Source organism: Cololabis saira, chromosome 15 (assembly GCF_033807715.1).
Source record: "Cololabis saira isolate AMF1-May2022 chromosome 15, fColSai1.1, whole genome shotgun sequence".
NCBI lineage: Eukaryota > Metazoa > Chordata > Actinopteri > Beloniformes > Belonidae > Cololabis > Cololabis saira.
In genome coordinates, this window is record NC_084601.1 from 14,818,387 (window position 1) to 14,843,522 (window position 25,136).

The window sequence follows — 25,136 nt, forward strand, 5'->3', positions numbered from 1 at the left end:
AAGGCTGAACGTTCTTCTTTGGGTGCTCTACTCGACTTCCTGCCATGATACCAGCAAAATTTGGCTTTTCATCAACTGTAAATTAACCCAATTTTACTTATCGTACGTGTAATCGCTCCTTTCTTTTATGAGAGTTGACTGTGCCATCTGAAGACAGCACGAATGTGTAATGTGTACAGCGTTCCACCCACAGTTTTCTGACTAATTTGAGTGAACCAACCAGGTACTTGGAGCAGCTCATGAGGACACAGGGAGAGGCTGAAGGCTCTGCCTCCCAACTCTATGAACCACAAGTAATCCTCCATTCTGACAGCAAGTGCTCTGTTGGGAAAATATGGGGAGAGGATGTCTCGAAGCTTGGTAGTAAAGGGCTTTATGTGTGAGGAGAATAATTTATTTGATTTCAATCCAGGTTTTTATGTGAGGCCAATGAACAAATGTTAAATATGGGAGAATATGATCTCTCCGTCTTATTCACAACAGAACTTTCATGGCAGGTTAAATGAGCTGCAAAATGTTCAGAACATTGTGTCTCATGATTTAAGAATTAACAGTCAAGTCCTGAAGTAATGAAAGTGTGGACCAGTTTTCAGCATCACTGTGTGACAAGATAGTCCCAATTTTGCCAATACTACAAAGGTGAAAGAATGAACCTCTGGAAATGTGTATTTTGTGTGATTTATAGGATCACCAATCATAGTACCTAATGACAACATTAAGTTTTAGAGTTTAGGGAGAAGTATCAGTCCATGCACAGAATCTTACACAACTCCATGCCATTTCTACACAGTTTACACAAACAAATCCATCACATGAATGGAACTTAAACCAGCCTGAAGTGACTCCTTTAATCCATCTCTGATGAATCAGATTCTATAGTGCAGCTGTTATTTTATTTATTTATTTATTTATTTTAAAGCTGATGGGATTCATATGATGGTCTGTAACCGTGGTGGGAAGGATGCACTGGGCTCAAGCCTCCTTTTTTGCCTAAGGAGTGAGCATGGGGGGGCTTCCATGGCCGTAGGGCGTGGAAGGATCATGTTATTCCAGCCAGACCCTCCTCGCCCACTCAGCTGGCCCCGCTGGCCACAGGAGGCAGTGTATAGCCCGGGGTTGCTGCATGTTTTTGTGGGGTATCTCACATAAACTACCCAAGGGAACACAGGGAGAACATGCAAACTCCACACAGAAAGGCCCTTTCGCCATCCCAAAACTGTGAGGCGGCTGCACTACCAGCTGCGCCACCGTGCCCCGCTCTTTCTCATTTTTAAATGTTCATGAAGTCATCACTACTGAGCGTTTATGGAATAGTGAATGAACAGAGCTATGACTGCCACTCTGGCTACAGTGATAAAAACAGAAACCTGGGATTGTTCTTTTTACTTAATGATGACTAATATGATTCATACAACCAGGCCTGCTCTCAGTAGCCAACGGACAATAACTTGTGCAATAACATAAGATGTGCAATATCATATGTGCAATATCTGCCAGTCTAACTCACACACCCTACCTGCTTTTTTTTTGCACTGTTTCTTTTCTTTCAATCTACTGTATATACTGCTCATATTTCTGTAATTATACATATTATATATATATTTTTTATTTTTTACTTATTTTAGTCTTATTTTAACCCCTCCCCTGCATGTGTGTGCTAAGTGTACTGCTGCCAACAAAATAAGTTTCCCCACTGAGGGAGAAAATAAAGGATTATCTCTCTTATCTTATCTCTCATGAAGTTGTAGTTTTTTTAGGTTGTCACTTCATCTTTATGTGAAATTCTAATAGATTATAGTGGAACACCATTTCTTCTCCAGTGTTCCTAAAATCTGCAGTATTGCACTGATAGATAGTACTGAAGATGTAATAATCTAAATTTAAATTTGGTAGAATACCGCAATCAGTGGGGCAACATTTCCTCACACATACGGTGTAGTTGATTAATATTCAGTAAACTCAAAGGTTTATATTAAGATTGTGGCAACACTGGGTTTGGTTGTGTGGAAGTACTGCCCATTGTCACTTTCAAAGCCTTATTTGGGTTAGTTGTATCCTGATAGCTTGAACATCACAGCTTTCAAATGTTGTTGCATCTATGGTTCTTTTTCAGCACTGTGCTTTAACAGAACCAGGTGCAACCATGGCATCGTTCAGGCATCGCTGACCTTTCTTTACCTCAAGACCACCTGCTCAGCTTACCAACACACACAAACACACGCACACACTAAGTTCCCCCCAGGTAAGGCTAACATTACTACACGGATGACTTGAGATGCACTGACCAGCACCCACCTGATCCAGCCTGACTTCCCATCCTCTCAGCGAGAACATCTGTGTGGGCGTAAATCCTCATTTAGATCCCAGTTAATTGTGTTTCTCCGTTAAAGATGTTGGAAAGTGGGCTGCCAGTGGAGAAAACAGCGTCTACTTCAATGTCTTTATACTGTATGGAATACATCAGCTCTCATCACTGCTGATCTACTGTGAGGAATGGGATTAATCAACTGCAGACAGTACATCTGCACACAAATTAAATCCTGCGTTCATCAGACACAAAGCTTCGGCATTCTGGTGTTACTTTGGTGATATGCTGAGTGGGAGTCTTTCTCACAATAAGAGGACATCAATCAAACAACCCGGAGATGAGTGAACTGACAAGTTTATGGTGCAGGGGAATATGAACTTAATATCAATACCACAAGATACCAAATACTGGAGAGATGATCGAGCAGTGTCTCTCCCTACTTGAATCTCTTTTAATATCTTTATAGTTGTTAATCAAACAATTAGCAAACACTTCATTGTACCACAGTTTTACAAAATGTAGAGACCTTTTCCTCAGAGATATAATTATTTTTCTTCATAACACACTTCAAGGTTATTTTCATTTTTGGTAAAGATGCAAGTTTATAGATCAGGTGATGCAGAAAGGATGATTTTATTTCATATGATGCAGCTTAACGGACCAACAAACAGTGGACAAGCCGACAGATGGACTCAAGGAAAATGCATTTCAGTGTTTCTTGGTCTCTTTCCTACAGAGAGCAGACGCAGAACCTACAATAGATGTGCGGTCCATCTGCAATGCCGAGCTTCTCTGTTGGGAACCATCGTCCCTGTTTTGATCTGAAAAAGATACCACAGGGAAAACTGAAATGGGATGTGACACCCAACCAACAAATATGTGGTGTATCTCATGAGTCCATATTTAGAAATATCACATGTGACGTCACTGACTGTAGGATTATTTATCATAGAATACATTTTTCTGCAGATGCCAATTGAAAAAAAAAAGATTTTTTGATTCTATTAATAAGATAGAAGATTGTTTTTGATTCATGGTAAAAACATCGTTTTTAAGTTTATGGGGTGATTGACGTGTGAATCACACACAAACGCAGAATTTTAAATTCCACATACAATCCACATTTAATCATTTGCTTGATTGCCCTAGTATTCAGAGGAAGTGGAAAAATAAAGTGTGAGGGAGCCATTATTTGTCTGATAAAATCTCTAAAGTACGCTGCTGATGTTATTTGAAAGGATGGACTTGACATCTCAGGGATTAGAAAGGTGTGTGTTTGTTGAAACGGCCCTATTACGATTACATTACAGCCAAAAATCAGTGCGGTAAAATATTTATTACACTTTTGACCTGCACTAATCCCTGCTCTGCAGACATCATGCATTTACTACCGTCTCTGTGCTGTTCATTGCTGCCCTCTCATGATCCCACATGGAATTTTCATCAACTCTCTTGGAAAAGAAAAAAAAAACAAAAAACAACAACACAGAATTGCATGAGCTGGACGAAGTAGCGAGAGGAAAGTCTGGGCTCCCCTTGTAAGGCTACTGCCCCCGCGACCCGACCTCAGATAAGTGGAAGTGCATGGAGTATTTAAGATTCAATAGTATACTTCTCACACTAAACACACAAGTGCATGCATGCAAAATAGATATCTCCTTTTACTTTCCAATGCAAATTAAAGTATACAAATCTTTTACTAGGGAAATCGGCTTCCAAAGCGAGGTAACCATCCAACAAGGAGCTGAACCCTGTCAGTCCCCCCATGGCAGCATGGGGGACGTCCTTGCCAACTGGCTGACCCCGTGCCTCCCGCTCAAGCTTTGTTTCAACCTGTGAAGATCAGATATATAACATCCTAAATATAATAAATAATAATAATAATAATAATAATAATAATAATAATAATAATAATAATAATAATAATAATAATAATAATAATAATAATAATAATAATAACTATATCTAGGATTGAGTTTTTTTTTGTTCATCTCTCTTAAGTGTTTGACAATACCCACCAGGGTCTTGTGTGCAAAGCAGGCCTGGCCACATCCACAGGTGTAGGGACTCTGGAAACCAGAGCAGGAATTGCCTGTACAAAGACAAAAAAAAGAGAGAGAGGACATTATCAGGTCAAATGCTAGGTTTACTTTGGTCAAAAAAATAACTTTCTTGAAATGCAGTGATTTCAGACTCACACTTTTTGCACAAGTGGTGTGGAGCTTCACTGTGATCCTGGGGTAAGTGCTTACACCTGCAGCGTACAGGGTTTGATCCAAGCCTAGGAACATACTGGAAGGCAGAACAGTGACATCCTCTGACTCGGCATGGTAGATCCAGGGGTCTCTCCGAAGGAACCACCTCCCAGTCGGTTTTATGTTGCTTGTACCTGGTTGAGATCAAATCCTTCCTTAATACATATCTAAGTAGCTGTGGAAGAAGAATGTCTCATTTAAAGTGTAGCAATCTTACCTATGTGCACAAAAGCACTCGGTCTCAGGGCCTATCAGTTTGCAGTCAATACCTCCCGGTACACCAAAGCTCACATACAGCCTGTTTTTCACACGCTGAGGAATAACCTTATTCTTGTATTCCTCATATTGCTCTGGAGTGAAAAGTTTTCCACCATCATCATCACCAACAATCCTTGAAAAAGACAAAAATCCAAGACTGTCGTGACAATTCAAATAATTCAGACACTTTTTTTATGTTCCTGGCTTAGATTTGTTACGTCAATTGCTTGTTAAACTAGATTACTGTATATTCCGCACTAAAAGGCACACTTTAAATTCTTAATTTTTCTCTAAAATCTGTAGTGCGCCCTATAATCAGGTGCGTCTTCTGTATGGATTTTGTTGTGCTTACTGACCTCGAACCAATTTCATGTGGTACACTGCGCTCAAAAATCTGTCAAAATGTTTTAGTGCAACTTTGATAAGTGAAGAAACTGCTCTGCTTGATTGATTGTAGGACCCAGCTGACAGGGATGTTGTATTAAAGTCGGTCCTTGATTTAATACTGGTTACAACGTCAGACAGCGTTAAATAACTAATTATGTAGTGCTGGCAACCAACCATCATCCAACATATGTTACCTTAATTAGACGTCAATCCAACATTAGGTTTTTAGCGTAAACCAAACTTTCAAATCTATACCATAATCCAATTATAATGAAATGTTGGACTACAACGTTGTTCCAACCTCACACTAACTTCAGGTGTCCGGTATCCCTGGCAACGATGAACCAATCAGAGAACAGGACGGAGTACTACCTCCTCCACTATTTATTTGACAAATTATTTAAAATGCGAGTGTATTTTTCTGTATTTGTTACAGATGATCAATATTCTGAGTTATTGTGAATGGGTTCGACTTACCAGACTGTTTTGTTGTTAACTAAGGCACTTTGGTCCAAAATGAAAGAAAAACACGCTGTTTATTTTGTGATAAAACATACCTTCTGTACTCCCAGTAGTCATCCACCGCTTTTAAAGCCGATTTATCGAGACCAATTCTAGCCATTGTAAGAATTCCCAAACTGAGTGCTGTGTATCTATTTGTTTCGTAACTTACAGTCACAGATTGTAGAGCAAACACCTTGTTTATCGCCAGAGCTGAGGTTGCCTAGCAACATACACTTCAGTGAGCGTGAACTGCACAGGAAATTTATTCTAAGAACAAGAAAATAAAACAAAAAAAGACAAAACAAAAACATCGATGTGTACAGAATGAAAGACCAGTTAGATCTAATAAATTATAAATAATAAAAAACATATTACTTATAATTATACAACAACTAATATTACATCCGTATTAACGCCCCAAACACAACACTCGTGATATTTAAGACTGATTCAGTATTGAAATCAAAAATGTATAAATAAAAAGTATCTAAAGTTTCACTTTCGCCAAATATTACAGTCACAATTGTCAATGACAACTAGGGTTGCCAACCGTCCCTTGAAAAGCGGAATCGTCCCGTATTTATAAACTAAAGTCCCGTATTGAGCTGAAAAGGGACGCACTTTGTCCCGTATTACTGTGGGAGTTAGTCATAAAATGCCAATGGAAAATGGCATTGAGCTGCTGAGTTCATAAGTTATTGTTTTCTGTTTTACTACAACTGTAGCTACAGTCATGGCCTTTGAGGCACAAATATGTTTACAAGTTTTCTACAGACTTTCTGATTGCACTTTTGTTATTGCACTAACATGTGCACTATTACAGGATAGATGTTCTGCTTTCTTTTTCTTGTTTTATATTAATTTATACAATTTTAACAGGAGGACGGGTTTCTGTTTATAAAGATACTTATTTTATTCAGTTCATTTTGTTATTTTCTATTAAAAGTGAATTGCTGGATAATAATTTGTTTTCTATGTGTTCATGGCATTCAAAAATATGCATTTACCTAATTCAGGTTCAAGTCAAATAGTTAAAAAAATCGTTTCACTCACAAAAAAAGGGGCTAAAAAAAACACCACGCCAGGAAGGGTGAAGGCAACCGGGTTGGCTGGCCCTGAGGATGAGGTGTCCCTTATTTATTTTACAGGGAGTTGGCAACCCTAGTCCGTGTTAACACCACAAACACAATACTCGTGATATATACGACTGATTCAATATTGAAATCATAAATATATAATCTAAAATTTCACTTTCGCCAAATATTACAGTCACAATCAACAAATTGCCAACGACAACACAACATAAAACTCGTGTTAATGTTCGCCTTTTAGACTTTCGAACTATGACTACAATTCCCATAATGCCTTGGTGTAGACGTCCGCCGCAAGCGCTCATGGGAGCTGAGACGGTCCGCTTGCTGGCTCGCAGCTGCAGACTTTTCCTCGTCAGAACAGAACCAGGACAGGACGGAGCCCCGCTTTACGTCCCGCGGAACTGCGTCCAAAACAAGATGAGATGACCATCAGAGTTAAAAGACACCCCAAGAGGAAGTTCCACCGGCATCTGTTTGTTTTAGTGGTGTAGATGAGGCGGCTGGGCGCTGAGGACGTCTCCCCGGGGGGGAAAGCGACGCAGCCCCGGGGCTGCGAGCAGCCAGCATCCCTCCCCACCAGCGCTCCTGCAGCCTCCACAAGCCCCTCTCAGGCCCAAGGTACGGTCTCTAAACCACCACGTTTGCATGCCATATCGGTGTTTTGAAGGGCATTTTATATATTGGCTGACAAACGGTGACTTTGTCCCGTTTTAAGCCTGGATTATGGTTCAGCGTTAAATCGACGCAGAGCCTACGCCGTAGGGTTACGGCGTAGCTTACGCGGCCCCGCGCAAAATACGCCATAGGCTCTGCGTTGGTGACGCGGAACCATAAATCAGCCTTTACTGAATGTGCAGGTTTTGAGCTATCGATGTCGAGCTAACGTAAACGCAAGAGGAGTTGGAAATGGCTTCAGTAAATACTGTGTAAGCGTTTATATGTGTGATTTAGTTGGTAGGCTTGTCCCCTGCTGTAATGTATCGTCATGTGTCCGGCTGTAGCCTGAGCTGTCAGTGCCTTCATTTCTTCTGACGGGACATGTGCTCGCCGCCTCGGGCTTCCTGTGTTTTTCATCCTCCACCCTCATATTGACATTTGAGTTTATATTCAGCAGTTTTTTTGTTGATTGTTGCGGATCCTGTCAGCTGTAAAATCCCGCCTGGCAGCTGTTGTGGTCAATATTTAACTTTTGGACTTATTTCTTTCTTTCTTTACAGTCTGACAGTCAGTATTCAGTCTCAGTAGACATGGTAAACTTATACAATTATTTTTCTTTTTTTATTTCTTTTTTAATCTCAGCAACTGCCTTTTAGCCAGGTCCAATGAAGCCTTAGTAAGACAGTCTGAAATCAATAACTTCTGAGATGCTTGACCCTTCAGTGATAGATGTATTGAATGCAAAGTTTAGTAAAGTATCCATAAAGTTTGCTTTCTGCTCACAACCCGTGCTACTTAATGTGATGATCTGATCTAGCACTAGGCATGGGCGGTATGGACTAAAAAATGTATCACGATCATTTCTGGCATTTATCCCGATAACGATAAAAATGACGATAAAAAAACCTAAACTAACTAAACTACACCAATTAAATATAAAAATCCTGGGCTAAAAACCAATTAAATTAGTGCACCTGTACTGCAAAACTTCTTTCTTTCTTTCTTTCATTCTTTCAGGCTCATTTCTTTCTTTCTTTCTTTCTTTCTTTCTTTCTTTCTTTCTTTCTTTCTTTCTTTCTTTCTTTCTTTCAGGCTCATTTCTTTCTTTCTTTCTTTCTTTCTTTCTTTCTTTCAGGCTCATTTCTTTCTTTCTTTCTTTCTTTCTTTCAGGCTCATTTCTTTCTTTCTTTCTTTCTTTCTTTCTTTCTTTCTTTCTTTCTTTCTTTCTTTCTTTCTTTCTTTCTTTCAGGCTCATTTATTTCTTTCTTTCAGGCTCATTTCTTTCTTTCTTTCTTTCAGGCTCATTTCTTTCTTTCTTTCTTTCAGGCTCATTTCTTTCTTTCTTTCTTTCTTTCAGGCTCATTTCCTTCCTTCCTTCCTTCCTTCCTTCCTTCCTCTTCCTTCCTTTCTTCCTTCCATAAATCAGTTTTACACAAAAACGTCATCAACAGGAATGTATCGTTTTTATCGCGAGATGACAAATTCTTACCGTGGGGAATGTTTTTGACGGTATATCGTGAACGGTAAAATATCACCCATTCCTATCTAGCACCTACAACATACCTCCATACATCCAATATGAAATGTCATTGGCCCGGTTTCCCAGATCAGTTAAGTAGCTCTTAACAGCGAAAGACTTCTTTCAAACCATCTTAAGGAGCCTGTGAAAGAAGTCTTTCGCTGTTAAGAACTACTTAACTGATCTGGAAAACCGGGCCATTGACTGTTTCAAAAGTCCCTGTATATCTTACTGCACAGTTGTCTGCTTTTTATTTAGCTTGAATTGTTTTGTCTTAAACATGAGGGCAACCATGACGTCATGCTTATATTGCCACTTTTTTCATTTTTTTGCCTCATCCATTGCTTTCATGCTCTCATGCTCCCATTAAGTCTTTTGTCCTGGCTTTTTGTCTGCTAATGGCTAGTTTTGCACAGGTCAGGGAAAGGACATGTTTGTCTGTGTGGGAAGCATCCTTTCACAGATTGTATTACCTTTTTTTTTTCATAATTTATTCATTCACTCGTTCACTGTCCCCTGCCTGACCTCAATAGGAAGTGATACTCCCTCAACCGAGTGAAGCAGCAGAGAATGATTTTGGGGATAAAATTGAGAAAACTGAGAAATTATCTCTTTATTTTCCCCGTATGCACTGAGTGCACTCACAGTCCTATTTCTTGGTCCAGTAACCATTATTTGAGGGGGGGGTATTACAGTAGGGATGCCCCGTATGAGTGTATGTTGCTTGGTCTCCTATCTGGAGCTGCAAAAGTGGGTCCCATGAAGTCTAAACTACTAATCGGGTTTCTGGGCTAAGAGGGCTGAAAGAGACTTTTGAAATGAGTGGGCTACTGTGTACCTAGACCCAGAACAGCAAAGAAATCTCTATTCATAGCTAAATGGTCCATAGCTGAAGGCTACATCAAAGTAGCCTCCAGCTCCTAATCAAGATAAATTGGATTTGGTACAAACAGTGCAGTTGTGTTTGTTGCAAAATATTTAATTCATTCATTCCTCACAGTCACTCTTAATGAAATCCACGAGAAGATACAACTCTCTGCAAAAATTAGATCAGAAAATGTGGGTGTGTTTTGTTGGTTTTTTAATGTTTTGTTTGTTTGTTGTACAATGTTATCATGTCAGCTTTTCCTCAATTATGACTACAAAGCAATGGTACATTCATACAAAATAATGATTAAATCTCTTATAGATAAAAGTAGATCTCTTAAAATAAAAGTATAATTGTGTCTCATTTTATGTTTCCTTTTTATTAATTATTTCTATTTCTTTCCTTCTACAAAATAGTTAAAAATGCCTGTGGACCTGCTGCCTGAACCTTCCTGCAAAAGTGACTTGGTTTTAGACATCTTGCAACCAAAGAAACTTTTTGAAAAACCTTAATTGCCAGTGCTTGCAGCCGTCAGTTTCCTTCCTGTTAAACGTCCTGGCTTTTGCTGCCGCTCAGCACTTCCTCATCTCCTCTAAAGGATGTTTCACGGCTGCCATGTAGCAGATGCTGATCTCTGACCTCTGTGGAAGAAATACAGCAGAAAGACCATCTCCCCTGCAGCGGCCTGACACACTGTCAAAGTATTCATCAAATAGTTGAGTCTTCGCATCCAACACAAGACCTTCAGCCTAACACCAGGCACCTCCACCTCTCCTTCACCACCCCAGTACGATGCTCGGCGCTCTCATGCTGCGGAAGAACATGTCGCAGAAGCTGAGTGTGCTGCTGCTGGCATTTGGCCTGGCATGGGGACTCATGCTGCTGCGCTACACTGTCCAGCAGCCTCGCCATCAAAGCAGCGCTCAGCTGCGCGAGCAAATACTAGAGCTCAGTCAGCGATATGTCAAGGTCCTGACAGAGGAGAACCAAAACGCACCAGGCGGCCCACAAGGAACCTCCATGGCAGGTTATGGTAAGCATTTTTAGAACAATTCACAACTACTAAGCAGCGTAACACCTAGGGTTGCAAAGGGGTGGAAAATTTCCGGTAAATTTCCGGAAACTTTCCATGGGAAGTTAAGCTGTGGAATTTTGGAAATATTCCAAATTGGAAACTTTTCATGGGAATTATGGGAATTTATGGGAATTATTGGGAATTTATGGGAATTAACTGGAAATTGGGGGTAATTTAAACAAACTGTATCATATCCAAACATAAATGTAAATATTTATTTTGTCATAAGCAGATTTCCATGCAAGATAATACAAAAACATGACATTTCAACAGATTTATTTGAGTAGAACTTTAGTTTTTATTCTTGTATGAACAATTATTTTAATGAACAACAAAAACATGAATGTTGAGTAAATACTAACTCACCCCACTCTCCCACCAAATCAAAAAGTAATGCAAGTTAAACATTAATACCATTATAGATCAAATATGTTTACCCCATAATATTATCAAAACTTACTTGACTTTATATAGTCCGTGGGCTCAAATGTGTGGCTTCAATAGTCTTGTGCTTTGAGCTCAAATGTGTGGCCTCCAGGCTTCAAGAAATCACCTGTGCATGTGATGGAGGAATGCACAGTGCCTGTAGGGTTAATTCCCATATATTCCCGTTAATTCCCATGGAAAGTTTCCAACTTTGAAAATTCCCGGAATTTTGCAACCCTAGTAACACCTCTGGAAAAAGTATACTTTGGCATTTGTTTAAGGCTCTCTTTGTTTTTGTTCTTTCTCCCTCTATCAAACAAATCACAGCCGATCTGAAGAGGACTATAGCTGTGTTACTGGATGACATTTTGACGCGTCTGGTCAAACTGGAGGGGAGAATTGAACTGATGGTCAATGCTTCCTCCACGAACACCTCCCACACGGCAGGGGGCATCCTCGCCTCTGCTGGCGTCGCGCCGCAGAAAGCTTCAAAGCAGGAGGCACCTGGCATCCAACCCCGGCCGTCACGTGCTCACCCGCACATCCTGAACAGACTTCGACCACATTAAAAGGATTTCTTTGTTTCCTGTTTTTTTTTTTTTTGAACAATTCCCATTTTCCCATCATTTATTACTGATGTAACATGAAGAGCAATAGCAATATGTAACGACATCCTGAATCTTAAAAGGGGGGGGATGCATTAAGGAGCTCATCGGTCATCTCAGAGAAGACAAAGGAGCTCTTTATTCTCTTACCATATCATAAAATCAAGATTATGCGATACCCTTTTATTTTTGCATTATTGAATTTCTTCTAATTTCCTTTCTTCTTTTTTTTCAAATCATCTGATGTTGGGTCATTGTTAAAGTATGTGCATAAGCAAAATGTTGGCGCTGAAACAGAATTTCAAGTGTTGTAGTCTGGTTTAAATTTGGCTTGAAATCCTCCCCATCTGCTCTCTAAACAGTTTTATAATATTGCTTCAACATATCAAAAATGTTGAGCTAAAGCTTACGCTAATGATAATTAAGAATTGTAGTTTGTAGAGGGCACAGTTTTAAAGAGCGGTCGCTTCGCTTACAGATATTAATCATAAATAAACTGTACAGCTTGCTTGAATGATATAAGCCCAAAAAATATTAATTTGCACTTGAACAAGGCAATATAGATGTTATTTGCTGGTGGGTTTGTGGAGAATGGCGTGTGTGTGTGCGTGAGTGAGTGTGAGAGAGAGAGAGAGGGAGAGAAAGAGAGAGCTGTTTTTCAGTTGAACTCTGCTGGCTATTATGTACTCTTGGGAAATGTTTTAATTTAGAAATTGAATGAACAGTGAATGTACTGCGCAGTCTTTAGCCCTATAATGCTGTTAGAAGGCCTGACCTGCTTACACATGTTCAGGGTTCATGTTGCACTGTGACTAGAGATTTTCTAAAAATACTGGGTTCATCTTACTTGGTCTTTGGGGATATTTAAAGGTTGGAGGGTGGACTTCAGTCTCTGGAATATTCCTCCAGTAATCCTGCTCCTCATTGCCTTGGTGTCCGTAATGCTGATGAACGGCTAAAATACCTCACCATATCCTACCCAGAGGAAGAATATCTGTAATTTTCTCATCACAATGCTCATTAAGTTATTTCCTCCCGCCACAGAGATGAACTGTGCAGTTACCAACAAGACTTAGGAGTTGTTTGACAAATCCATTGTCGTCAGAAAAAAATGTAATTAAAGCAAACTTTGCTGCAAGAAACTTAGTTGTATATTGGGCTACTCTGTGATGCTTTGAAGTGTCTACACTGAACTATGCTGTCAAATAAGTTTTCTTCCTAAAATGGGATACATGCTGAGCCCGCCAGCTGCTTTAAGATAGCTTTACTAATAAATCCACCTCATTGAAATCCACTTGGCTTAGATTAAAATCATTGTGTCTTAATTTGGAAAGGCATAACTTCTGATCAACATGTCTAGTACTATATAGCAAGTAGTAGACCTTAAGTTAACACTAAAACCACCAACCATGAAGAACCCCTTACAACCACCCTGAGGTTATTTTGACCTCGCACTACTGCAGGGTTTGTTTTGAGATTCTTTTGCGGCTCAAGTGGCTAAACAGGAAACTGCGCCGCTTGCCCAGGTCAATGAACTCGAATTTGGTGTGCTCGCTCAACCAACTGAGCTATCCACTCAGCGGGTTCTTTCAATGCAAATTTGAATTATTTTTCTTTTTTTTTTTTGTTCAAAATATCTTAACACTAAGTTTTCTTTCATCTTAAAAATATAACAGTATAAATGCACTTCAATTGAACTGTCAATGGAAGAATATAACAGATACAATTAAATGTAGTTCCTTGATCTCATTAAAAGCGATTGTGAATTCAGAAATATTTACAATGAAAGAGAGAGCCGTGGCCTATTCCTTTCCAAGTTTTGCCACACGGCTTATTTCTCACAGCCGACACAAATAAGACGAAGACCTTGACAGAACACTGCTCTGTTAGAAGAGGTAATGGCAAACGTTGGCTCTTTCATTTGCGTGTGTTGGCTTCACGATCCCTAACTGCTGAAGGAAGTTGGACCTAAGTCCTTTTTGCTTTTCTGCAGCTCCACTAAAGAAGGCAGGGATTGACACCAGCCAGGTCCAGGATGTTGTAGAAGATGCCGACTGGCTCTTGTGGAGCACCGTCCAGTCATTTGGTCCAGGACATCCACTTCCACCATATTCTGCTGCACTGTGGCTTTTTCTTCTGGCTGTGACTTTCCACAGTCTGATGCATCATTCTGAGAACTTGGACAATTACCTTTTAATATGGTCTATTTTTATACACACACACTATTAAAGAATAAGGCATCACTGTAAAGTGTTTTTTAAGTGTGTGTCTGACTGGATATTTAGCATATATGGCCACATAAATGCAGTGTACGTACCATTTTTGGCATTAGGAGTAATAGAGGTCAAAATGACCTCATGAAAGCTTTTGAGGAAATCATGTTCTTTGTCTATTTCATTATAGAATCCCCCAAAATGAATAAGGTGATGTATAACACACTTTTAGAAGGTGAGACGGGACAAAAAGATTTTTTGAACATTAGTGCTAGCAGCTAACTTATCCAAGGCAATGGCTGCGTTGAATAGCGATTGTATTAAAATAACTTTAGGTAACATTGGCAGGGTTGAAAGGACTGCATTGATGTACTCCTGAGGAAATGTCAACATCCTTGTTAATCTTCTGGACGTTAAGCTTGCAGCTTAAGCTAAAGCAAACATTGAACTCTTTTTGTTTGTTTGGATTTAGAAAATGGAATAACTTAAAAGCTATTCCCCATCCTCTCAGAATACCTGGAATCAGTATTACAAGTACCCCTGACATATTTTATTATTATTATTACTGTTGTTATTATTATTGTACATAAACACCATAAAACAGGTCACTTCAGGATCTAATCATTTTCCGTGGCGCTGAAGCTACAGATGTCAGAAATCTGGTCCCTGTGCAACTGTGTCCTTTCCCTATTTTTGTTCAGCTTGAGGAGCCAGGGCAGGGGGGGGTTCTTCTTTTTAGTGTGTACTAACGAGGCAGTATCTCACGCATTGCATTCATGCTCAACAAGTGCTGCTTTGTTTGTGCTTTCATATTCCAGAAAAACCAATCAAGAGTCTTTGTTTTTGCTACACAAATGAGCTGCATACTTTGAAACTGTCCTGCCCCCTTGTACAATTTCATTCACAAGCGCTTCCTGCACATCCGCTACTTGATTGGGTGATAATAGCACCAAAAGTTGAAAATGTCCCAACTTTTGATGGAGTGATGCATGTTTTAGTGAAACCAACAATTACATTTTAAGCAAGGCAACTACAAACGCATGGAGTGCTGCTGGGTGTAAGAAAAGTATACTTCAGGTGCTCTTCGGTATGGGGATCCAAAAGATTCAAAAACAATTTGGAAAAACCGAGGCAAAGAGGGTCTTTGCTATCTGCCTTGAGGAAGGCCTACATGGCCGAAACATGTTGGCATTTTAACTTTTTCTAGGCATTTTAAAGGAGCTTGAGGCTCCTTTTAAGAAATGAGACTCTCTAGCGCCACCCTTCACCACGACGGCCGTTGGGGGTACTGCAGCCAACAGTGAAGCCGGCACGGGAGAACGGGGAGAACGCACATGCAGCGTCATGTGACGTCACATCCGCAGCCCAGCGCGGGAAATTCGGGACCGAATTGCAGCACATTTTGCAGCACACAGCCTGTTCAAGGCAAAGGAGAGATACACTAGAGGGCTCATTCTTTTGGGTTTGGAACGCTTCATCTGACATTATTACTAGAAAACTTAAAATGTATACGGATTTTTTTCATAAATCTTGCCACAATCCGGCCTCAAGCTCCTTTAACTTTTTCTAAGCCATGATTTAATAAAGGCCTTTTAAATTTTTCTAACTTCTTGAGTGCCTCGGTTTTTCCAAATTGTTTTTGAATTTTAAGCAATTCTTGACATCATTGCATTTAAAGTAAACAGATGGGGATACTCAGGAAACTTCCATCCTGTATGAGTGAGTGTACAGTTAGGAATTGCAGAGAATGATTTACCCTGCCTTTAACTTAAAGTGTGCTGCATTGAGAAGTACATGAAAATAAATAAACCAGGACCATCTAGTATGCCCAACCTTAAGAAATATCAATTTAATCAGAACTTTGGAGGCACTAGCTCACCATAGCCAATAAATAGTGGGTCTTTTTTTTCTTACATTCATCTATTTTGAACAACTTTATAATGAAAATGCAAAATACAATGCAATGCGTACGTAGATAGATAAATAGATAGATGGATAGATAGATAGATAGATAGATAGATAGATAGATAGATAGATAGATAGATAGATAGATAGATAGATAGATAGATAGATAGATGCACACACATGTATATACAGGACTGTCTCAGAAAATTAGAATATTGTGATAAAGTTCTTTATTTTCTGTAATGCAATTAAAAAAACAAAAATGTCATACATTCTGGATTCATTACAAATCAACTGAAATATTGCAAGCCTTTTATTATTTCAGTTGATTTGTAATGAATCCAGAATGTATGACATTTTTGTTTTTGTAATTGCATTACAGAAAATCACAATATTCTAATTTTCTGAGACAGTCCTGTATGTCTGTATATATATATATATATATATATATATATATATATATATATATATATATATATATATATATATATATATATATATATATATATATATATATATATATATTTATATATAGCTATTTTCTTGTGAAACGCACCGATATGAGACATGACCATGTAGAAACAATCCCACCTTTGTAAACAGGAACGACGCGTCATGAATAATAACAGCGCCACGTCTCTTCCGGTCTCTCACCGCCGTCGTAGTAGCTGCAAACCCCGCAACCCAGCGGGGCTTTCAGCCGACGCTTGGCTGTGCCAGGCAGAAAGAAAAAACTTGCTATTAGACCTCATTGCAGTTTATTTCAGCCGCATTTGTTAATCTAAGTAGCAGCTTCATTAAACAACGAATAATAGTGAGGAGGAAAACTATGGCAGTCGGGTAAGTGGTCACATCAAACGGTGTCATGGGCTTTGTTGTTTTCAGGACTCTAAATTCTGCTGCTTTCGACAAAAAAAAAAGAAACAAAAGTTTAACCAGTAGTAAATTGCAACATGTTTTGTGGATGTTAGACTCTTTCCCCCAACCGCAGTATGCTGTTGAAGCAGCGTGCATTGATTCTGCACGTGTGAATATTGTTACTACATTCGCCTTCACTGGCCGTCTAAAGTAAGGACTCACCTCCACAGAAGTCCAAACATTTGACTGGTGGTGTCATTTATCCGTAACATTATACCATACTGTGGTGTAACTTTGCTGAATTACACATGTATGGAATAAAAATTAACAAATAATTTAACAACACTACCTGCACAGCAGTGTTGGCAGTACTCTTGTTTTGTTGTGCCTCCATACAGTTGGCATTGCAGGGTTAACTATTATCTGGTGTTAAAATAATAGCTAAGAATTCCTGTGTGTGTGTGTGTGTGTATGTGTGTATGTGTGTATATATATATATATATATATATATATATATATATATATATATATATATATATATATATATATACATACATACATACATACATACATACATACATACATACATACATACAGAAAAGTTTGGACACACCTTCTCATTCAAACAAATCGGGAAGTGTGTCCAAACTTTTGGTCTGTACTATATATGTATGTGTGTGTATAGGTGCACAAAATATGAAAATTTGTATCTCTGTAAGATTATTTCTTTGTTGTAACGATGTTTCTTGGCAATAAATCTTATACCGTTGGAAAGCTTGTTTATTTCCCTTTTAAAATGGCGCCACACTTGTGAGGAATGTACATTGTTGGTTGTACCCATGAAAAATTTGTCAAATTTTCTCTGCCAAACAAGTTTGAAGAAACAACACATATTGGCAATTTAACAATTTATCAATTTTACAAACAGAAATCTCAGTAGCTTGTGGAAGAAACGCATACAGCCACAACAGCCTGGAACCTCCTTCTCATGTTTGCTATTTTTAAATCTGGGTACAGCGAGCGAAACAACCGGAGTCAAATTCTCTGTTGGACGATGTTCAAACTTGGTCAGTAAAGATGATTCTGATTCTGATGATGTTCACCAGCCTGGTCACTGGCGTCGCAACTCTGCCAGCGTGTTCGTGTTGGTCACTCTGGGATGAACACGACACCCAAGTGGATCCCACGAGAGTTTAATGGGGTTCATATCAGGACTGCTGGCAGGCCAGTCCACCTTCTCCGCTCCCAAATTCTGGAGATAAACTCTGTAGAGGCGAGTGTTGGTCCCAGACTGTGGATAAATGAGATTTCCACTGGTTGCAGAATCTCATCTCAATATCTCTGCACTGAGATTGCCTCAAATGACAACGAGCCTCATTTTTCCAGTGAGGGAGGTGCCGCCCCACACCATCACACTGCCTCCACCAAAAGATGTGACTCTATCAGTGCAGCAATCATTATCACGTTCTCCGTGTCTTCTCAAAACTCTGACCCTACGATGCAACTCCCGTAGGCAGAATCTGGACTCATCACTGAACATAACTTTCCTCCTCATGTTCAGGTTCCAGTGCACGTGTTGTCAACACCAGCGCAAGAGTCAATAGCAACAGCAAAATAAGCTGTTTGACATTGGCAGAGAAGATTTGGCAAATATTTCAGGGATACAACCCACATCCTCAGATCTGCCTCTCATCCCACAGATGCATGTTGCTCACAAATGTGGCTCCATTTAAAAAGTGTTCCATTTAGCGCCAAGAAGAATTGTTAAAACAAAGAAATAATCTCTCAAACACACATTTATATATAATGTATGTGTTTGTGTGTGTGTGTGTGTTTATGAATAAAAAATGAGTAAAATACACATAAAAAAGGCTATAATACCCCTTTGATGTTGCTATAAAATTCAAAAGAAAAAAATCCTCATCTCCACGGATCCATTTCGCTCCAGATTCTGAACAGTATCTGAACTCAGAATATCAATCAAATATAATACCAATCTAATGTATTTTAAAATAAAAGACACATTAAGAGAAACAAGCATATGCAAACTTTTAAATGCTACAATACCGCTACATAGATTTTACTATGAAACAGAAATTAATAAAAGTTTCTACAGATGAATTTCATTCCATATTAAGTGTATACTTGCAGTCTAATAACTGAAATGAAACAAATGTTGGATTAAAAATGTAAAAAATAAATTTCCAAAAATTCCCCCAAAATCCTGAGAATTGAGGAGTGAGTGAAAAAAAAATCTCGAAAATTGAATTTGTACTTGACGAGGAAATACACTGTCACATGAGTCTTTCCTCTGCCATGTTATCTTTGAACAACTTAAAAATCCCTGATTGTGTCAAACCTGGCATCCACATTTGTTTTATATTGTTAATATTTCCCCATATTGCATAGTAGGAATTGGATTACTAACCTTTATCTAACAGTAAATAGGCTGTCTGTTTTTAACACTTGTGCTAAATCTGCCCTGCCGTGATTAGCTTCTGTGTGCTTGATTGTGTAATAATCTTGTTCAAGACAAAATTATTGACATGCTGCTCTGACAGTAGAGTCACGCTCCTCTCTAAATCAGGTCTTGAGGGTTCAGCTCGGGTCACGTTGGAGAGCAGGTCAGGCTCATTAAACTCATTCTAGGCCTCCATATGCTCCAGAGTCCCGATTCCACTCTCACTCAGAAACATCCCTTACAGGGCTTTCTCTCAGTTGCAGTATTCTTTGAATCATTTAATTTATTGCCCGATACATTCCTAATTGTCTAAAATATTCTTGTGTGTGTGTGGTACCATTAAATGAAGTCTTTATTGTTTTCAGATCTCACTCTAGGTGGCACTCAGGCTGCACTATCATTGTTTCAGGCAATGCTCTCCCCACCTGAGGAAGTTTTGCTCTGGGTCCTAAATCCCTAAATGTCCCCACAGGAGGAACCCGAGTACTTTCCTCATATCAAACTGGCACCAGTGTGATACTGGTAGTAGGGTGAGTGTGAGGAGGGAGTAAGAAGAGATAATGAGATTTTTGAGAATATTTCAACAAGGATTGTTTTATCTGACACTTAAGCATTTCTTGTGTCTTGTATCTTTTAAACTTAGTGTTTTTGTTCATTTTGTCTAAAGGGCTGTGGGATGTGGACACTTATAGTGACTGTAATACCATGTCTCAGTTCTGTGTTGACTGATGAAAACAGCGGTAGCAAATTTAAAGTGTCTTTGCATTATTAAAGGCTAAAAAAACGAATCGATGAGCTTCAGCCTCGTTTCACTCTTTGGATGTGCCGCTTGTCCTCCAGCTGAGACTCCTTTGATTCACCCGTGTTGTGCTGGAAGAGCTCTGTTTTAATAATTAATGAATAATATGCTTAACTTATACTTCATGAGCTGACACATTTTTAAGCTTTTCTTTTAAAACTAAAAAAGAAAAACAAAGACTTTTCAAATGAACCTTTAAGTCTTTGACTGAAAAGCAGGATTGTTTTGTATTTTTTAGTTGGAGGTTTTGGTTTTTAGTTTTTTTTTTTTAAATGGGACAGGATACAATGAACAAAACAGCACTTTGTTTATTTTTTACCACAAAGGGTTAAATTGATTTCATTGGTCCCACATCTGGTGTCATTTTCCAGCCGCACCATCTTTTATTAGTTAGTGCAAGATGTTTCTTGTGGTCCACCAGAGTAAGACTTTCAAAGCATCTGCTAGACAAAAGAAGTGTCTTTGCGATTGTGTCCAAAGTAGTATATGGGTAGGTAAACCGCACAAACATCTTGTTATTCTTGACCTTTGCAGACAACGCCTGATCCAAGCATGTTTGGGGGTGTTCAGTTTGAGTCCGTGCACAATCGAGCTCTGTCTGGGGTCGGAGTGGTGTATGACCAATGCACATGTGGTTCCTGTGGCTTTCCTTTCGTTTGCTTCAAGAAATGTGATAATTCCCAAAAGGTATGGAAAATATTTATGACTTGAATTATTTGTCAGATGCCAAATTCCAAGACCTGGTTCTTGCAACATTTTGTTGTTGTTTTTAATCATCAGTAATTGCATTAGTATGTTTTTCATTTTATTCTCAGAATACTGGCTAAAATGAAAAGTAGTATGACACTGTGTCAGGAGTTTAGGGATGACATGTGTGAACAAATCTGTTGGTATCCCCTAATTTACATAGAAAAACTGACAAAAATAATGAATGAATAGTGCATTTTTTAAAAATGTGTGCACATTGATGAAAATCAGACAGTCCTTAGAAATGGGTTCAGAGGTAATAGGTCCACCTCAATGGCTGTAGAGGACATTTAAACTGCTATCGAGAAGGGGGAATATACAGTGGGGGTGTTTATTGACCTGAAGAAAGCATTTGATAACATAGACCATAAACTTTTATTAAATAAACTAGAGAGATATGGTGTCAGAGGGATTGCCAATTCATTGATAAAGAGTTATCTCGCTGATAGATTTCAATATGTTGAATTAAATAATGTTAAATCGGAACTAGAAAGAGTCACCTTCGGTGTCCCACAAGGCTCCGTGCTAGGTCCTAAATTGTTCATATTATATATAAATGATATTTGTAAAGTGTCTAAAATAATAAAATATTTCTTGTTTGCTGACGATACAAACCTTTATTGTTCAGGGAAGAATTTGGAGCAGCTGCTGAATGTGGTGGAAGGGGAAATGAAAAATGTGAAGGCATGGTTTGATATCAATAAGCTATCATTAAACCTAACTAAAACTAAGTTCATAATTTTTGGCACTAGGAAAAAAAAATCTAATAATTAAAATTAGTGGTATGGAAATAGAAACAGTATACGAAAATAAGTTCCTGGGCGTAATAATTGATGATAAACTTAGCTGGAAATCACATATAAATAGTGTAAAATCAAAAATGTGTAAAACCCTAGCAATATTAAGTAAAACAAATTCTTTTTTCCGTCAAAGAGCACAGTTTTTGATGTATAACTCACTCATAGTTCCATACATGACATACATGACTGGTATGGTTAACACCTATAAAACAAATACAAACCCTATTTTCCTATTACAGAAAAGAGCTTTAAGGATAATTAATAGATCTGATTTATTATAAACCAACAAATAATCTCTTTATCAAATATAATACTCTAAAATTCCATTATATAGCAGAGCAGAAAACTGTTCTATTTGCCTTTAAAGCCCAGCAGAATCTGCTTCCAAACTACATTCAGGACCTGTTCCAAATAAAAGAAACCCGCTATGACCTGAGGGGGAAACTCATGTTTGAGATGACGACAACAAGAACTAATATTAAAAAGAGATGTACATCAATTAAGGCTAGAGAAATATGGAATAGTTGTGACAACGACCTAAAAATGTGCAGTTCTATCTTCAAGTTTAAGGAAATGTTTAAAGAAAATATTGTAAATAAATATAAAACACTATAATTATAAAGCATATTATCAAAAACATTCTAGAATGTGAAACGTCAATTTTATATTTTGTCTTATTTATTTTTGTCTTCTTTATGCATTGTTTGTTTCCACGGAGTAAAGCTATTGTCTCATATTTAAGCTGATCTTAAGATAAAAAGGGGTAGGCACTATAAGCTACAGCTTCAGCCTACACCTTTTCGGCTAAAGAAATGTTTATTTTACCTTTTCATCTTGTTTTGTAAAAAAGTGTGTACAAGCCGAAATAAAGATTAATTAATTAATTAATTCATTCATTCATTCATTCATTCATTCATTCATTCATTCATTCATTCATTCATTCATTCATTCATTCAATTGTGGTTCAACTGTATTATATATATATATGCAATAAACAAATCAAATAAGAACAGATTAAATAGCTAAACACAACTAATATTACAGGTGGAGTTTTTTTTTATAATGGAGTTTAGGTCAGGTGACTGTGATGGCGACTCTAATATCTTCCAGGACTTCTTTTGTGACCAAGCCTTGGTGGACGTGGAGGTATGCTTAGGATGATTGTCCTGTTGGAAGGTCCAGCGATGCCCAAGCTTCAGGTTTCTCACAGAGGGCATGACGTTTCCTCTCAGGATTTCCTGCTACTTGACTGAATCCATCTTGCCTTCCACACGCTGCAGGTTTCCAGTGCCAGAGGAAGCAAAGCAGCCCCAGAGCATCACTGAGCCCCCGCCATGCTTCACTGTAGGCAGGGTGTTTTTTTTCTGCGTATGCTTCAACTTTTCTCCTCCAGACAGACCGCTGATCCACACGCCTGAAAGGTTACAATTTTGTTTCATCACTCCACGGAACAGATTACCAAAATCTCCTTGGCTTATTTATATAGTTTTTAGCAAATTGGAGCCGATTCTTCTTATGCTATTGGGTCAGTAGTGGAGTTCGTCTTGGACTTCAGGCATGGAGCCCCTCAGCATTTAGTGCACGCTTTACTGTGGAAACTGAAAACTCACTGCCTATTGCCACGAGGTCTTGCTGGAGGTCTTTTGCTATCAGTCGAGGGTTTTTGACCACCTGCCTCCCCAGGACTCTCGTAGCAGCCGTTGATAGCTTACCCCTTCTGCCACGTCCAGATAGAGCAGCCACTGTTCCTTTAACTTTAAACTTGCTACTATGCTGCCAACTTTATCTATAGAAACATTGAGTAACCATGGCTATGTTTTTGTATCCTTTTCCTTGTTTATGATCTCTCCTCTGAATGTTTTGGACAATTCTCTTGACTTAGCCATTTCTCTAACATGCAATCCAACTTTACTATCACAGACTTGGTATTTGAGGTGTTCTAGCTCAAGCAAACCTGATCCAACTAATAAAGACCTTGGTTGCATCAGGTGTGCTTGAGACTACACCTGATTTGCAAATGTTTGTTCTTAAGAGGAATTTTTTTTAGGGGGTTGAAGAATTTTGAAACTGCGGTGCTCATTAAAAGTGGCATTTTGTGTTAAATTCAGAGAAACCACTTGTAATATTAGTTGTGTTTAGCTATTTAAATTGTTCTTATTTGATTTGTTTGTTGCAAACAGCTTCTAGTCTGTACATTTTGCCAATAAACATAATTTGCAGTGGGGGTTGAATAATTTTGATTGCAACTGTAGATCTCTGTGTAGATCTCTGAGATCTCTGCTGCACTTGCAGACAGGTATCTTGGCTCACTCCTCATGAGCAAACTGTCAAGCTGGTTCATTACGCTTTTAGTTTGTTTTTAGAGGATTCTGATGAAACACAATTCAAAGGCAGTGTCTGATTTTAATTATTCAATTTTCAGTAAATGATTATAATTAGTGTTGCCAGTTTCAGTTTATTTCAGTGATCATTGTGGGTTTGTCTTTCTTTTATGGAAGGGTACTAACAATTACTTCCATGCATTTAAACAGGGTATAAATATACATAGTATAATACAACATGTCATCTTATTATTGAGCTGTTTTTGTTCTCTTTGGATATAACTTAATGTGTATTATGCTTCCAGATGGTGATTAGCGAATGCATTTTCAAGGTGGAGCCACCTGTCCTTTAACCACTTCAGGTGTGATTACATGGCTTGGCCACTAGATGTCAACCTTGTGTTAAGTTTCCTAGGCGCGGTGTGATTTGTCTGATTGCAAAAGGCTCCATTGTGAAATGTTGGTGGGCATTTTCTAAGAAATTAAAACATTCTGATGACACATTTGCCTTCCCCCATCACTTTTCTTACTCAGGTGAGACATCAGCATGGAGCTTGATTGAAGATCCATCCGAGAGGACAATTTAATTATCAAACTTCCTAAGTCTACGCTTGGTATAGACCTGAGCCGACCAGCTCTGAGTTCAAAATCAATTTCAGATCTCAACTTCATTTTTCTGTCATCGGCTGTTATACACTTGACAGTCCTGATGCAATTTATATCTGCTTTTCATATGTTTCTGTTTTTGAAGAGTGAGAAAGCCTCGACCTTTGTGTTTCTACAGCAATGCTTGTGGAAGCAGCAGGAGGCAAGAGCATCTCATTATGACAGAAATGACTAGTAGTATAGGTGAGTAATAAATTGTGGTCTTAAAGTTTTACACTTTTATCATGAAAGAAAATGTGTTACATTCTCATCTTGATTCACTTGCAGACACTCGCCATGACGCTACTATGGTTGGCCCAAGTTTTGTTCAGTCTTGCTCTTGCTCCAAGTAAGCGTGAAGAAAACCTCACAATTAAGAAAAATAATAAACTGCATCCACTGCATTATGCATGATATTTATGTATACACAT

The 25,136-nt window shown here is 38.6% G+C and overlaps 2 protein-coding genes and 1 long non-coding RNA gene across 3 annotated transcripts; 2 read left to right on the top strand and 1 right to left on the bottom strand.

Moving 5' to 3' along the window:
* Positions 1–3,016: 3,016 nt before the first annotated feature.
* On the bottom strand, positions 3,017–5,867 carry fam221a (family with sequence similarity 221 member A). The gene is made up of 6 exons (XM_061741906.1): positions 5,766–5,867; positions 4,781–4,954; positions 4,507–4,697; positions 4,327–4,400; positions 4,009–4,141; positions 3,017–3,129 (listed from the first exon to the last, which is right to left on the bottom strand). Exons 1-6 carry the CDS (start codon positions 5,828–5,830, stop codon positions 3,017–3,019), a joined length of 750 nt encoding a protein of 249 aa, XP_061597890.1. The 5' UTR covers positions 5,831–5,867.
* A 1,246-nt stretch (positions 5,868–7,113) lies between these two features.
* Positions 7,114–12,183, top strand: ccdc126 (coiled-coil domain containing 126). Its single transcript, XM_061742708.1, has 3 exons — positions 7,114–7,424; positions 10,267–10,883; positions 11,679–12,183. The coding sequence occupies exons 2-3, from the start codon at positions 10,643–10,645 to the stop codon at positions 11,918–11,920; spliced, it is 483 nt and encodes a 160-aa protein (XP_061598692.1). The 5' UTR covers positions 7,114–7,424; positions 10,267–10,642; the 3' UTR covers positions 11,921–12,183.
* A 7,615-nt stretch (positions 12,184–19,798) lies between these two features.
* LOC133461127 (uncharacterized) lies at positions 19,799–24,698 on the top strand. The gene is made up of 3 exons (XR_009784169.1): positions 19,799–19,923; positions 20,727–20,879; positions 24,595–24,698. It is a non-coding gene; the product is annotated as an uncharacterized LOC133461127 (long non-coding RNA).
* Positions 24,699–25,136: the final 438 nt, after the last annotated feature.